Source organism: Pan paniscus, chromosome X (assembly GCF_029289425.2).
Source record: "Pan paniscus chromosome X, NHGRI_mPanPan1-v2.0_pri, whole genome shotgun sequence".
Lineage (NCBI taxonomy): Eukaryota > Metazoa > Chordata > Mammalia > Primates > Hominidae > Pan > Pan paniscus.
Window position 1 is genome coordinate 45,871,474 of NC_073272.2, and position 17,088 is coordinate 45,888,561.

The 17,088-nt window shown below is 41.0% G+C and overlaps 1 protein-coding gene across 1 annotated transcript in view; it reads right to left on the reverse strand.

Annotated features, from left to right (window-relative positions):
* EFHC2 (EF-hand domain containing 2) overlaps positions 1 to 17,088 on the reverse strand; it is a 199,513-nt gene that overhangs the window by 78,542 nt on the left and 103,883 nt on the right. The window contains exons 9-11 of the mRNA XM_063601869.1: positions 13,933 to 14,075; positions 11,113 to 11,309; positions 8,279 to 8,409 (exon numbers count right to left, since the gene is read on the reverse strand). Coding sequence (XP_063457939.1) covers positions 8,279 to 8,409; positions 11,113 to 11,309; positions 13,933 to 14,075 — 471 coding nt within the window. The remainder of the gene's footprint in view (positions 1 to 8,278; positions 8,410 to 11,112; positions 11,310 to 13,932; positions 14,076 to 17,088) is intronic.

Below are 17,088 nucleotides of genomic sequence, written 5' to 3' on the forward strand. Positions count from 1 at the left end.
GACTGTCACCAAATCTTTATTAATAATCCATTCTTTCTCTACTGATTTGAAATGTTCTCCATACTTATACGAAAGTTCATAAAAATAGGTCTTCTATAGACTCTACACTGTATTTCACTGATATTTTTGTTTCTCTGCTAGAAAATGTTTTCAAATGTATGTAAACCATATACCTTTCTAGTATCTACATTTTAATATTCTTTTCAACATTTTCTTGGATATTCTCAACCCCTTATTCTTCTTGATGAACCTTCATAATCAATCAGTCAATTTATCTCCCTTAACCCTGTTAAACAAAACCAAATCTAACAACAGCAAGAGCAAAAACCTGCTGTGCAATTCTGATTGGAATTGCTTCAAATCTATAAATTTGGAAAATTAGAATTTTCACAATATTGTCTTCCCATTCAGAGATATCAAGTTTAAAAATTGCATTCATTTTAGTCTTATGCTTCTTGTCCAATTTATTCCCAGATATTTCATTTTTGTTGCTACAGCAAATAGTATTCCCCTTTTCAGAACACTTCTTAACTAGTTATTGCTGATATAAAGTAAAGCTATTGTTCTATATATAGCTTTCTTATATTTAGCTACTTTCCTGAATACTCTTAATAGTTCCAACCATTTTAAAATTGATTCCTTTGGATTTTCCAAGTATACAATCATATTTGGATTCTAATTTTAAAAAATTAGTCTTCAGTTCTATTTTGAACTATTTATACAGTGATTCCTAAATGCCTATTTCCACAATACCTAGAGTAACAAAATAATGGAATTTTATGTCTGGGAGGTGCCTTATATGATCTAATCCAAGAATTACCTAGTCTAGTACCTACTGGTAGGTATGTAAGATAAATAGGAGAAAGTGCCTTAGCGTGAGACAATAAGGACTTGCAGAAACTGAGAAGAAATGCAGAGAACAGGCTCTATCTAAGGAGGGCAAGTGCCATTCACCCCCAAAAGATTGTTGCCATAGAGAAATGTGGGTCCAATTTCTATTTTCCAAGAGGCACCAGATATATATATTCTTAGGTTTAAACTCCAAATTTTAAAAAACATTAAACAAAAGCCATACAAAATATAACTGCCAGCTTTCAACCTATAAACCTGTTTTTAATCCAATACCTTCATTTAAGGCAATGGAAACTCAGAAAAGTTCATCAGAGATTGCAAAAGTAGCCAAGCGTAGGGGAGGGCTTTGCCTCTTGTTCAGCTGCTTGGCGAGTCAAAACAATATTTTCAAAGTACTAAAACTAGGTAGGTGCTTTGTCCCTGTTGTCAACATATATTCGTGTTCCCTGTTTGGCTCATGTTGGTTTGGATTTACTATCCCTGCAATATTCATGGCAAATGAAAAGGGTATCTTTTATTTATTCAATTTCCCCCCAGCTTTATTAAAGTATAATTGACAAATAAAATTGTATATATTTACAGCACATAATGTAATGTTTTGATACAGGTATACATTTAGAAGTAATTAACTCAAGCTAACTCACATATCTATCACCTCACACGCTTATTTTTTTGTGGTGAGAACATTTAAGAGCTACTCTGTTAGCAATCCAAGTGTATAATACATCATTATTCACTATAGTCACCATGATGTACAATAGATCTCCAGATCTCCAGAACTTATTCATCCTGTCTAACTGAAACTTTCTACAAAGGCTATCTTTTAAATAGCCTTTCTATATTTGGGGAAATTCCCACATAAGTTTCCTACCACCCCAACATAGAGGTCAGAGCTCAATTTCCCAGACTTCCTTGCAGTTAGAAATATGCAGGTGACCCAGGCTCTCTACCAATCAGGGAAGCTTACTTAAGACTGTGCCTCAGAAGGGATTAACAGAAGAAAAGCAGCTCAGGGTGGGCTACGTTTGGTGTCAAAGGAGCCCAGCCTTCAGGGGTGGTAAAGGACGATTGCCAGAAATAGTGGTAGTTATGGCTGTGGTAAAATCAAGTTCTTGGCAGCAATGCAAGTGCAGCAATGAGTCATGGGTGGTGGTAACAGAGGTCATTTTCTCATCAGACAAGTTCTACAGCCCTGTTTTGGGCACTGTTCCTATAGTTCAGCCTTGAGCTTGTTTCTCCAGCCCTTCCAAAGACACTGTGAACCACCAAGGCTCCTTTTAATAAATTCCTTTTTTTTTTTTTTGCTTAACTAGCCAGAGAGGATATTCCTTTTTAAAACTAAGCCCTCACCAATACAAACACCACCACCAGACAGTGACAGAATCAAATCAAAGATCTCCATCTTTTTGATTCCCAGGCTAGCATTCTTTCTACAACATCACATTATTTATATTTAATGCTTTTAGGAAAGTTCAAAATGCTGTTTTCAAAAACATATATGGAAATTTCCATTTTGAAGACAGGCTATGAATACTGTCCAAGAATCTATTTGGTTCATGATAAGAACCTATGTTTGAGTGCTTTGGGATTTTATTTCTTTGTTTTTGCTTTTGTTCATATAGATTCATAGACTAGTGGCTTCCTTAAAAGATGCTAGATTGCTTACAATAAAAAACACCAATAGCAATGTACACAGAGTAGTCCAAATAAAAATAGGGCAAAACCATATAAAGGGAGAGATAATTGTCCTAGATAAATCAGGATGAGATCATTACCATGTTCTAAGCACTAAATTTACAATTTGCTTCCGTGAAGTAAAGGACAGCAATAGGGTAGATTATATTAATGTTTCCCAGCCTTGGTCCACCAACAATGATGTTTATTATTTTCCATCTTCAAGGCCTACAAGTTTTTAGAGTTTCTCTTTCAACCTCATTTATTAAAGAATGTTTTGAATGACCCCCACCATGAGTAAATATAAAGCTTATTGAAATACTGGAAACAAGATGTACCTTCCTATTACTGTTGTTGGTGACACCAGTTCACAACTATTGGGATAAAGCATTTTCACTTTCTGAGTATCCACCATGCACTAGTCAGCTACAATAAGAATTTTAATATCAGTATCAAATGTATTCATCACAACAGCTGTGTCCTATGTATTACTATCCCCATTTTACAGATGAAAAAATTATTCAGCAGCTTCCCCAAGGCCACTAAGCTGGTAAACAAGAGAGCCAAGAGCTAGATCTGGGTTTGCCAACTCCAAAACCAGTGATAAGAACTATTTCTATTATATTACCTCTTTTAGGAAGAATTTTAGTTTTACAAGGGAGAAAATCTCCTTGAGGTTCTAAATCTTAGAAGGAATTTATTACATGGATGTTCACAGGAGAGCTACTGACTCTGCAACTGATAATGGGGACCTGAAGAAAAAATCTGTAATAATTCACTATGTTCATTGAGGTCTGATACACTGGGTTCTGGAGGCATCTGGGAAAGACACAAGAGTGAACCAGGCATGGGCCCTGCCCTCTGAGAGCTTCCCCAGGTGGAGAGAAGAGACAAGCACTCAGCTAACCAAAATACACACAGGCTACATGGGGCCAGGTGTCATCTCTGATGGGTAGATCAAGGCTCAGGGAGGTGGCCAGAGAGATGGACTGACCACATCTTCCTTGGCATTGGGCTCTCCGCGCTGCTGCTGCTGCTGCTGCCTGTGGTTCAGAGTCCAGGGCCCTCACTGGGAAGGCCCACCCTGCCTATGTTCCCAACTGCATGAAATACTAGCCCTGCCAAGCTTAGTCCCTGCCCTGTTCCCTGCTGAAATCTGCCCACCACTGCCACCAGGTATCTATCCTAAGGCTCTAAGAAAGGTTATCTGCACTCTCTTGGATAACGATCAGCAGCTCTCACAGGCGAATCTGATAGACCATGCCAAAAAGATTCTAAAGAGGATCAATGAAACAGAAGCAGAAGTGGTGAATTCCCACAAGGCAAAAGAGAAATGTTCCCTACCCAAATAAAAAAATTAAAAAAAAAAAACAAAAACCATTCCCTACTTCTGTTTCCTGATGGCTGCCTGTCCCTGCATTCCATCAGGTCTATTCTGAGGCAAATATCTCCGAGAGGCCCACACATTAATCCATTATTGACCATGGCACCTTATACAGAGGTAGTTTATCAGCTCCTACCCTCAAAGTTTTTCTGAGAGGAGATGCACATCTCTGAGAAAAAGGGCAATGCTGAGGGCTTGGACCACTGCCCAGAGCAGCAGGTCTGGGCCCTGAAGCCCCAGGTGTACGCTGAGAGTGCCAGGTATCTAAGCAGAAGAGAGTCAGGGCCACAGAGGCCAAGCCCATAGGCCTATGCTGCAGTCCTGCCTTTGCTTGCCTCTGCTCTTCTCTACTATCTCAATGTACAAATTTGAAAAGAGAACATTTTACAAGAATATTATAAACTTACATTTTCAGAGTTTCCAGTTGTCAGAGCCTAGAAGGGACCTCAGAGACCAATATATGAACAAATGAGTGAGATACAGGTAGGTGAAGTGAGTTGCCCAAGTTACTTGGCTAGTGAGGATCAGGCCTAGCTTCTCCTTACTTCCCTAAGTAAGAGCCAGATGGCCCTTCCCTGGTGCAAGGAAATCAATTATTTACTTGATTGCTGCAAGCTTTAGACTGAACGTTCCTTGAGAAATAGGATCGTTCATTACATTATTCAGCAAACATCTATTGCACTTGGCAGGAGCTGATGTGGAGGCAGGGAAGCAAACAAGTAACAACTTGACAGGAGGCTACCAGTGAAGAGTAGGTATAAAGCATTTAGCACGATGCTTAGCCCCCAGTAAGTGCTCAATACATGGTGGCTTCTACAAAAGTATTCTTCTAGTGAGATGGAAATACGGAGCTAAAGGTAGGCAAACTCATGTGACACACTGATGCAGGGTTAAGAGCAGAAGAATGATCCGATCAGAGTTTAGGAAGGTCACTCTGGCAAAACTTTGCAGGATGAGAGTTAAGAAAAAGAGATCAGTTACACTGCTCTCCAGAGGGTCCAAGTAAACAGTGATGAAAAGCTGAACTACAACCGTGAAGCTGCAGATGTAAAGAAGGGAAAGTTCCCAGAGGTAGTTCAAGACGTATAATTCCAAAGGGTGAGTGGGAGAGGTCGAGAGAGGGGAGAGGGGAGACACAAAGCCAACACCTGGTCTGGACTCTTGGGGATGCCCATGATGGCCTTTATCAGGATACAGTCTCCTAGCTGCTACTTTATGAAAGAAGAAAATGAGATCAAGTTAGGGAAAGTTATTTTTGGGATGCCTAAGAGACATGCGAGGGGGAAACGTCCCAGAGGTATTCGTGTTTCCAGGTTTATAGCTCAGGAGAAAGGTCTGAGCTTGAAGAACTAGCATGGACACAATCAGCCTACAGGTCAAAGCCAAAGCAGTGAGGGCTAGATAAAATGTACACGTTCAGAACACATGTACACAGGGAGGGGAACATCATACACCGGGGCCTGTCGGGGGGTCGGGACCTAGGGGAGGGATAGCATCAGGAGAAATACGTAATGTAGATGATGGGTTGATGGGTGCAGCAAACCACCATGGCACGTGTATACCTAGGTAACAAACCTGCACGTTCTGCACATGTACCCCAGAATTTAAAGTATAATAAAAAAAAGAAAAAGAAAAAGAAGAAGGAAGGAAGGAAGGACAAAAGAAAAGAGAGAAGGTAGAACACAAAAGACACAAAAGCAGAGAATTATCTCAGAGAATTATTTCATCTGAGGCATATTAAACACTAAACAAAAAAAAAAATGTACCCATTCAACTAGTATTTATTAACACCCTATTGTTTGCCAGACACTGAAATAAGTCATAAGGCTAAAGCAGAAAACAAGAAAGAGAAGGTCCCTGCCCTCAAAGAGGTTATATTCTGATGAGGAGAGTCAGAATACACACACACACACAAACACACACACACATACACATACATAATGAAAGGAAAATATTAGCTAGTAAAAGCACTGAGCAAAGAATTGAATTAGGGTATGATGTGATAGACATGGGCTATGTAGTTCCTTTTTCTTTGCTCAAAGAGTTTGAAAAGCATAAGATGGGGCTGAAGACGAGGTGCAGGGACCATTTGTGGGCTGAGCACAAATGAGCAGCCCCAAGCACAGAGGGCTCAGCATCCGGCACCAAGCATGTCATATGGATCGAGACATCTAGACTCTTGGTCTACGCTCTCATTTGAAGGCCATGCCATCACCTCCAAACTAGAACCCCCAGGAACAACTCTAGTGGTTCATTATTTCATTTAGTAACTATATGTATTGAGCCCAGCAGTAGGGGATGCTGCAGGGAACAACACCATTGAGTTCCCCGCCCTCAGAAAGCTCACATTCGAATAGGAGAAGACACACACAGCACATACACATAGATACCCCACCCCCAAGTAAACAGATCTCTAAATAAAATAACTGCAAGTTGTGCTAAGTGCTGTGAAAAATATAAACAAGTGGCTAACAATAACAGCAGGTGATCTACTCTAGATAGGATCTAGAAAGCCCCTCTGAATGAAAGCCCCTCTGGGAGTTGGCATTTGAGATGAGTCCTAGAGTGTGCCATGCAGAGGATGGTGGTGACTGCATTTCAGGCAGAGGGAACTTGGTGTGCATAGGCTCAGAGACAGGAAAGAGCTTGATGTGTTTGAGAAACCGAAAGACAGTCAGTAAGGCCAAAAGACAGGGCTGCAGAAAAAGAGGTGATGACACTGGAAATACAAACAGACTCACATCACTCAAGGCCTTGCTGGCTGCAGTCAAATGTTTGGATCTTATTGTGAGGACAATGGCAAGCCACTGAAGGATTTTTCAAGCCAGGCGAAACCTGATCTGAGTTTCATTTTAAGGAATTTCTGGGACGGGGAGGTCCTTCTTTTAGAGCATGCAGCTCCTTGAGGCCACCCCTCCAATCACAGCGTAGTGGCCCTTTATCCCACCCACAATTAGGGTCAGGCCTCCATCTGCAAAGCAACTTTTCCTCCTTGGATCGCCTGCCTGGCCTAAGTGCTTCCCAAAAAGCCCTATAAACTCACTAAAGTGTTTCCAATAGACTTTGCGAGTGCTGGAAAAATGGATGCTTTTGTAAAAGGACACAAATAATAAAACGAAACCACTCCCTCATTTCTGATGGAAATTTCTTGCTTTCACCTCCACTGCTTTCCATTAGCCCATGGCCTGTGTAATTGTCTCTGCTCTTTACTGTCTCCATTTATTTTCCAAAACACTATGAACATGTGTATGTGACTATGAACAATAACAAAGAACTATAAATTCTTATTGATCCCAGAAGGTTGGGAATTCTAAACAATAAAAATATGTCCTCTGACTGCTTCTCTCCAAAGAACATTTTGGAGACACAAAAGAGCTTTGTTAAAACAACAAATGAGCTCTTGGGACACTCTGGGCCTAATGGTGGGCTCCAGGCCACCAGGTAGTGATGCAATAGGCGACTGCAGACACAAAGTTGGAAAGACCTCCCTGCTACCCTCTCCTGGGCTCACTTCCTCATTTCTCAGCCCACATCTTGACTGCATCAAGCGGAGTTTACTATATAGCTTTCAGCCACTATCGTTGTCAGGAGCCAGAATTCTCAGCCTAAAGAGAAAGTCCCCTTTGTCCTCCATCCATGATTTAATTTATTCTCCTAAATGCTCCATTCACTTCGTTTTCAGCCTAAGAAGTCTCACAATTGTACTAGACCCTGAATTTGAATTTCCCTGTGTTTCTGCTGTTTGGAAATTTGCCTCGGTCAGCCACTGGATAGTCCCAGAATTCCGCTTCACCTTAGAGAAAATCTTAATCATGATTTGTTATAATATTTCCAACTACTGGCATATATTTTTCCCTCGATTCCTATATTTTCATGTCTTTCAGAATACGCATATGTGTGTAAGCACATGTATACACAGATGCATACATATCACCTTTGCTCTGATAATCGGTGAAGTTTTTACTATTTTCCAACTTCATCACATTCCTGGAGATGTCCCTCCTTTGTCCCCCAGATTTTGGTAGGGAGGAGGTGCTCTTAGCGGTGCTTTTTTCTGTCTTTCTCACTCAGATGCATCATTCCTGGCATTCTGCTGATCCTTCAACCTCCTGATTCATAAGACAATGTGACCAGCTGACTTTCTATGCTCTTGTCCCTCTGTTCCCATGTACAAACTCCTTTTATATGTAAATTCATAACATTTACTAGAGTATTAGTGGCCAAAACTTTACCACAAAATAATACAAACTCAAAGAAATGCCAATTCCTAACAAAAAATAGTTAACTGATTAGGAAAGAAATAGTTCTTTCTGTTCTTTGGACAACCTTGAGGGGAAAACAGGTGATTGTTAGCAGAATATGGCTTACCTGAATGTATTATAATCCACCATATTTGTGTGCTTAGAGTCAGCAGCTTTAAATACCTGCTTGAGCTCTCTGGATTTTCCTTCTTCTTGCTTCAGCTTTTGTAGGGCAAGTTTGAGGTTACTGAAAGGATACTGTAAGGGGGAAATGAAAGGAAAAACATATTTAAATATTCCTAACAGTTCAGGAGCCCAATCTTGCTGATGGCCAGCAAAGGGACTTCACACTGTGAATATGAAGTTAGCAGATTTGTCTTTGCAAAGAAACCAACACCGAGAAGGCATGACTAGCTTTGTATCTCCTCGATTAAAGCTTCTGGACAACAGCTGACATCAGCATAGGCCCCAGCTCTGAGGGAAATGAGCTTAAGGAACACCAGGCCACAGAGATCAGAAAACAACCCCTGCTTCCATCTCAGCCTCCTCCCTCTAACCCTTGGATAGTGGCCCAATATGTTGGGAGATCCTAATGGAGAAAATGGGGATTCAAAACTGGATAAGTAGCCCTCCATTTTCTCTAGATCTTTAGAATGGGGTCCCCCTGGAACTGCTGTCCATTAGGCAACCCACTGATGAGAGCAAGGCTGGGTATCAAAGATCCACGCAAGCACCCTAACCCTCGCACAGTCATTCTCTGGGCCGTCCACTGTTCCTGTCTCTTATCCTGTGACTAGCTTTTTGACTTGGTAAGAATACTTCTTGCATCCAGTGAAACATAAGGTCGTAAATAATTATAGGTAAGAGACCAAAAATGAGAAGATTAAATTTTAAAATAAAAATATTGATGGCAATTTAGTCTAAAGATCCCTCTCTCCCACCAGAAAATGATCCAGGTGGTTTGGCACCTATCGCAGACCCCTACTCCTCCCACTTTTTTTGCATTTCCTTTCATCTATTTCCATGACAGGATCTATTAGCTCTTTTGAAAAGATTCCTCAGGCTGATATTAAATAGTATAGCAATCTTTCTCTGCTTAGAATGTCTTTGTTAAGGGCAGTTTTAAAATAATGCAGTTTTGACTTGGGATGCTGATTCCAGATAATGTCCTACCCTGCTTTTATTGTCCTCAAAGGAAAAAAAAACCTTTATATCTTATATTTATGCTATATATATTTTATATTAAGGTATAGGCTCACCCTCTGATTAGAAATAGAACTCTAATTTACAATAGCAACACTGATTGAGCTTACCATGGGCCTCATGGTTAGCTCAGCGCTTCATACACATTATCACATCTAATCTTCATAGCAATTCTATCAAATAGGCACTGTTGTTCCTCCCATTCCAAAGATGAAGAAACTGAAGTTCAGGAAAAATACAATATCTAAGGTCCCTCAGCTATTAATGTGGAGTCAGGTTCCCAAGCCAGGCCTGCTGGTCTCCAGAAATCTAAACTCCCAATTACTGAGTTTCTCATCTAGATTCAGTGTTTTCGAATAGCTACTGGTTCAAGGTTTTATGATAACCTGAATCCCTAAGACTACAAATGGAGAGATGGCATGGCAGCCATGGACGGCGCTTCTCAGGCCTCCTATCAAGAGAGACCCTGTGGAGAAGAGCATTGTTGGCTGACAGACTCCAGCTGCCATACCTTCCGGATTCACACAGAGTTCACAGGCAATGTCGCTGCTGGGGCCACACTCTCCCCAAGCTGTTCCCACCCAATGACACAGCACAGCAGGGGGACTAGAACCAGGTGATTCCTGCCTGACAGGGGACCTCTCTGATGGGCAGTCTGTGCTCTGGGGCTCCCCATCAGCCTGGTTGAGACTTTCTCAGAGCTGTGCTGTCAGCTGAGGCTCTCCCTACCCACCCCTCCTTCCTTTCGCTCTCCTTCCACAGGGGTTCAACCTGCCTCCCGGTCTGAAGGTCCCCCCTGCCCACTCCTTGCCCCCTCCCCCTTTATCCTTCTCAGAAATTTCCACCACAACATCTCTCACACTTCTCATTCTGTCTTGGCGTCTGCTTCTCAGAGGATCCAAACTGATATGAATGATGTGATGTACACAGAGACATCAATCTTAGCAACTTAACCCCAGCCATTTTATATATAAATGAGACAAAATTGGCACTGTATGTATATAAATGGCACATAAATATTATCACTTATAGGTAAACTTTTAAAATAAAATTTTCCAGATAGATTTTTCCATATTAGGCAATGACTCCCAAATAAACATGTTTGTACACCGAACTAGTCCACATTTAAAATCAAGATTTTATCAATATGTTATTTTTACCGAACAGCATTGCCATAATGGCACTTGCAGTAACAGTACCCATCTGCCATCTTATTTCAAAAAAAAAAAACTCTTTGAGCTCACTGTTGCCAGTTTATCCTTAAATCCTTATTTAGGCCTCAGGTGGCTACTGTTATGGGAAGTTGCAAACCCAGCAACTATTCAGTTCCCTTGAGGTTTCTGTTTGTTCAGGTCTTGGCCTTCTCTGTTGGCCTGTGCCAATTAACTGGGACGGCACAGTGTGTGGCACCAGATTTTTCTTCCTTTCCTATAGTTGTTGAATTTCTTTCTGAAAACATTGTTAGCGTCAGCAGAAAACCCAGGAAACTTGATTCAACCCTGGCCCTGCCTCCTGCCTGTGCCTGGAATCCGTGATGCTGGGCAGAAGAGAACCCAGCATGTAAACAGAGTAGACAAGAACCTGGCCTCTGTGATGGGACATGTGGCCAAGTCACACGAATCCATTATTCATGCCCACATGTGTGAATGCACAATGTACAACTGGTGGCAAGATGAAGAAGAAAAGGCCCTAGAGAAAGAAAAACACAGACTGCGGAGGGCTGAGAGGCAAGTCAAGAATTATACAAAGTAAATTCACCTTATCTGTATTCTGCTCCATGTAGTTTAAGGTATACTCATCAGCATTGAGCAAACGAAATAGGTAACCATTCACATTCACCGTGACTCCAATGTACAGCTCCTCGGCCTTGATATATTCAGATAGTTCACTTTTAAAGACTTCTTGTCCAGGCTTCTTAACGCGACTTCTTTTCAAGAACATCCCACCAGCAATTCCTATAAAAAATAGAAAAGTTCATGAGCAGCCTTTATTCTTAAAAGAACCACGTGACTTGCCTTCAGAGTTACTTTATCTTCAAGCACAGACCACCATATAAGTTACCTGTGAACTCATATTGCCTGTTATTTTTGGACTTAAGGGAAGAATGAGGCAGTGAGTGAAGAAATAAGACTTCCTAGGTGAGGATGTTCAAGACAAAAAGCAAAGCCAGGCATGGTGGCATGTGCCTGCAGTCCCAGCAACGCAAGAGGCTGAGGCACGAGGATCACTTGAGGCCAGCAGTACAAGACCAGCCTGAGCAGCATAGCAAGATTCCATCTCAAAAAAACAAAAAAAAGAAAAAACAGAGAAAAAATGGTGTGTAATTCTAGCCTTTTCTTCTCTCTGTCTACTCCCTTCCCAGTCCAATAAACACTTGGCAAGGACCTCCTATATATGCCCAGCAGCGTACTGGGAGTGTGGAACATCAGGAAGGCACTCATCTTTAGAGCACGTTTGAACAGTACCAGTTAGAAAATTCCTCACTTGTGCTTATTTCCACCTATTTGTCCCAGATGATGTCTTATACTTAATCTGACGTGCAGATTAGGTAGCAAATGCCCTACTTCTGTAAAGGAGATTACTTAAGTGTTTAAAGATAACTATGGGAGTCCCCTTAAGTCTTTTTTTCCTACAGGTAAAATTCCTTTGCTTCTTTTAGTAATGCCTCATATTTCTTACTTTCCAGAACTGTCATCATTTCATCTGTTCTCTTCTAGACATTATTTGTTTTGACCTCTTGGAAAGTAGCCAGTAGAGTTGAACAGGGAACTCCAGCATCTTCTGATACTGAACTGAAATCTACAGACCTATAAATATAGCCTGAGACCAGATAAGCTTTTTGGTCACTTCATCCCACTCCTCCTACCACATTCAGAAATGATAGGTGGTAAAAAGACACAGGCTTCCGAGCTCTGTCATTTGTTTGCTCGCTGGGTGATCTTTAGGAGTTATTTAATCTCTCTGAATTCTTACTGGTAAAATGGGAATCAGATGTGTGGAGGCCCTGAAAATGTACTTCTCAGGTCGCCTATAGTGGGGAACATAACTGATGGAAGGCCCCAGCTGCTGTGTTCTTAAATCAATCTTCAGGTGTGTGTTGAGGTCACTCTTCCCACAGGCTGCTGCCAACAGATGAGTGAGCAAGGCAGGGACAGTAAGACAGGCTCACTCCTACAAAACAAGGACTCCTCCAACTAGCAACTTTGCCTCAAGGACTCCCTGTCAACCTTGTCGAAATTTTCTTAGAATTTCACTGCAGTCTAAGACTCCCTCTTTCTTCCTTTCCTTTGTGCTTCACAGGCATCAGAACTGCACTACAGTCTGACAGCTCTCCCAGCCTCTTCTGGCTCCTTCCACATTTTCCCTCACCAGCATTCCCCCTCTTAAATCTCTTGCATATTTAATCCTGTCTTGGCATTTGCTTCTTAGAGGAGCTGGACTAACACAAAACCTAACCTCATAAAGTCCTTGTAAGGATAATAGTAAGTTCTCAATCATGGCCACTAGGATTACTAGTAAGCTTGTTGTTGACTACCATCACTCCTTTCTATTTCATACATGCTGCAACTTGTTTGGCCACATCTTCCCCATTCTAAGTGTATAGAGTTGATTTTTGACCTGTAAGAGCATGACTTATATTCATCCCTATGCAATTTCATATTTTAAGATTTGATCCATTATTCAAATCACTCTGGAGCCTTAGTTATACAAGTTATTCCTTACTCATTGGTGTGCTAAGTAGCTCATACCAGCTCATAGGAGCTGACAGTTGAATTTTCAGAGATTTTGCAAGCCAGTTTTTAAACTCTTGGCTGCTTGAAATTGGCCATGGTTGGGGTATTCACACCATGGAAACTGGCAAACAGTACAAATCAGGGCTTTTAAAATCTTTTCAAAGAGCCAGTTAACCAGCACATCACTGATTATTCTTCCCAAATGCGTGTCTTCAGCACTGATAAAAGTTCTAAACATGTTGAGACAAAGAACAGGATCCTACAGTGCCATGATTGGGCAAGTCAATGCCTCTCCTCAGCAATGACGGTGGTACCAGCATATTACAGAGAGGCATTCTGTGGGCCTGAGTGCTGGAACCTTGGCAACAACCTCAACAGACAGAAGGACCAGATAAAGATGGACCCTGACGATTGAATTTGTGTACCTGGGATTCTTGTCTTACAGCCAAACAAAAATGTTGTAAGTAGGACTACCAAGAACACAGACTTCCTCTTGGCTTGCTGGCTACAAGTAAAACTAGTGGTACTCAGACCATGATTTTGAAGCCCTTGGGTTCCACAGAGGTGCCTCAGAGGCCACAGCGGAAGTGGGGATAGTGGCAAGAAGGAGGTAACCCCAGGTCTCCCAGCCCTAAGCCAACCAAAACTGTTCCACTTCTATCATTTTAAATGTTTAGGTTCCCATTTAAGAGATCTGTAAAAACCCTATTGTTCAGGGTTTTTTTTATAAAGCCTCTATTGTAGATAATCTAAGCTACAAAATCAGATCATGTTCCCTAATTTTCAACATGAAGAGACACTTAAAATGTTCTCAAGAAAATACTGTGAAGAGTATATCTCTTACCTGAATTCCTCTCTATAGGTTCAAACACTGAAATGGTGTCATCACCGAGATAATATGAAATAACAAACATCCTGTCCAAGTCAACACATTTGTCTGTGACTAGTTTTGCAAAAAAACGGAGTATATTGCTTTTGGAGCCATAGCTAAATGGAAGAGAAATGAGAGTTAGAGCATTATACAGGTAATCTTCCACATGTTTTTAAAAGTCTGCAAAAGATATAATATGGCTTTAATATAGTAGGCATAAACTGTCCAAAGTGAAAGAGTTCAACCATCTTCTAATTAAGGTTCTAAATCTAAATGCAGAGGAATTTTCTCAGTATACTAAGATATCTCTGATTCTTTACATGTCCTGGGTAACACATTGGGAAAATGAACCCAAAACAAACGTCATAAACCCACTGTTCAAACCAGCTGCACTAACAGGCTGTTCTCTAATGACAAGGCTAGTCACCAATCACAATAATCATGCTGGAAAGAAGAGCAAGCACCTAGCCCTACTGCCTGGGCAATCCTGGGCTCTGCCAGTATCTGGGGCTACCTCCCCCATTCACCACTCACTGTCTCATGCCCTTTACTTTTCTGTCTTCCAGCCCACATCCTCCCCTCTCAGACTCACTCCTCCAGCTCCCCAGCAACCCCCCAACTTCCTTCAAGGGAAACATTAACTTTTCTTTTTCAAATGCTATAATAAATATGATAGACCCACCTTTTTTTTTTAAATAGTGCTTATCACTCGTATTGTAAGCCATTACAAGTCTGTTTTCCAAGGACAAAGATTGTCTTATTAACCATTATCTAATATAATACTTTTTACATTGTAAGTATTCAATAAATGTTTATGGAAAATTGTTATGAGATCTGCATTGATTGGAATTTGCACTCAGAATTCTACGCATAAATAGAATAGTCTAGTAGACTAAAGATAGGATCAAATTATAGAATTAAAAGTTACCAAAGTTGATTGCCTGGTCACTGAAGAAATTGATTTATGGTCTGTAGCAGAAGCATGTCTGTGGATATCCGCTAGTGAAAGGTGGACTTTGTAAGAAACAGTAAACCCTTGGAGAGGTCTTTGATAACTAAAATCATTACCCCAGGGAGGTACACAGGAGAATAAACCATGTCCTCTGTCACAACTCTAAGCAGAGAAGTCTTCCCTTGCAGGGTCTCCTATACTGAAAATCATTCTTTCCTTGTGTTCACAGTGATTTAAAAAATAAACCAAGTATTTCTGATTTGCAGAGGCAAAAAGTGCTTTTCTCTGCTCCTTTCTCAGGCTGTACAAGAATCCGGGCTGAAAAAGGATAGCACCAAGATTCCTAGGCTTGAGGCCCCATGTGAGACGGTGTGCAGCAGTTTGGAAGGCTCACCCCAGAACAGCCTGAGCAAAGCAGCCAGGTCTGCATGGCTGTTTTCTCTGTACCCAGTTTCCAGGCTTCAGACAGACCTCATATAGTGTGGGGGGAAGCTATGCCTTGTCAACCATCTTCTCTGGTACATAATTGGATTTATATGTAACAAATAGATTTGGTAGCCCCTCTCACACAAGAAAGCCATAACATTTCAGATACTAGAAATATCACTGAAACAACTGAGGAAGGTCTAACTTCAGGAAAAGGAATATTACTGTAAATTTAACTTCTTATAATTTATAAGTGTACATGTTAAGTGTGGGTTTTTCACATGTTCAATATGCCTTTTTTTTTCACCTAAATCTAGTGTTCTGGAGATCTCATCAATTGAGAATATAATCTACTCAATAAAACTTTTAGAATAGCAGTTCACAAAGTTTATTATATATAAAAGTCACCTGGGGAGCTTGTTAAATATATAGAATCCAGAGTCCAATCCCCAGAGATATGGGGGGATTCAGTAGTTAGCTCACATCTCCAGAAACCTGCATTATTAATAAGCACCCCAGAAGATTCTGATAAGGTGGTCCCCTGGGCATACTTTGAGAAGCACTGCAAATGTTTTCAGATATTTCCCTAATAACTACTTCTCAAACTTCCCAGAATATTCTTTTTTATCACAATGCTCCAGCTGACCACCTACTTATACCTCCTGCATCAATTGTAAGGCCACACCCAATTTAGCTCTATATAGACTTGTACTCTTGGATGGTTGTTTTAAAAATGTGTTTATTCCCGTTGTCCCCAAACAAATTATAAGTTCCTAGGTCCAGAAGCCATGTCTTAACTTTTTCTACATACAGCCCAGAGTTATCTAAAATCATTACCTCAAATTCTTCTCCCATTTTCTCTTGAATCCATTTCCATTAGGTTTGCTCTACCTAAACTGCTCTTGTAGAGGTCAACAATGATCTCCACGGTGCCAATTCCAATGCTTAATTTTTTGTGCCTATCTAACTTAACCAATCAGCAGCAATTGGCACAAATGATCACTCCTTCAGTGTTACTCTTGCTTCACTGGCTTCTGGGATCCAGCATTCTCTTGGTTTTGCTCCTACCTCCTTGTTTGCTCCTTTTTAGTCTCCTTTGTTGGTTCCTCCTTTTTTCCCCAAGCTCCTAATTGGGGATGTTCCAGAGTTTATTCCTTGGTCATGCTCTGCTCTAGGTATATTCACTCCCTTGGTGATCTCATCCAATCTCAAGGCTTTAATGCAATTTGGTATCATGGCTTTAAATACCATCTACATGCTGATGGCATCCACATTCACCTATCTTCTGAACCCTATACTCACACATGTATCCAACTGCCTACTTGGTATTGCCACTTGATATCTAATAGACATCCTTAACTTAACTGGTTCTAAAACTGAACTTCTACTCTTGTCCCTAAACCTACCCTATCTCCAGTCTTTCTCATCTCAGTAGATGGCAACTCTACCCTTCCAGTTGCTCAAGCCCAAATCTTGAGAGTCATCTTAACTCCTCACTTCTTTCATACTTCATAACCAGTTTGTCAGGGAATCCCACTGGCCCTACCCTCAAAACAATTCCAGGATCCACTAATTAATTTCATCACTTCCACTGCGCTCACCCAGATCTGAGCCACCAAAACTTTTCTCTTGGACTACTGCAGTAGCTTCTTACCCAGTCTTAATTTCCACCACTGCCATCTATAGTCTGCTCTCAACACTACACTGGAATGGTTCTTTTAAGAAGAAAATCAGCTCAAGTCACTTCTCTG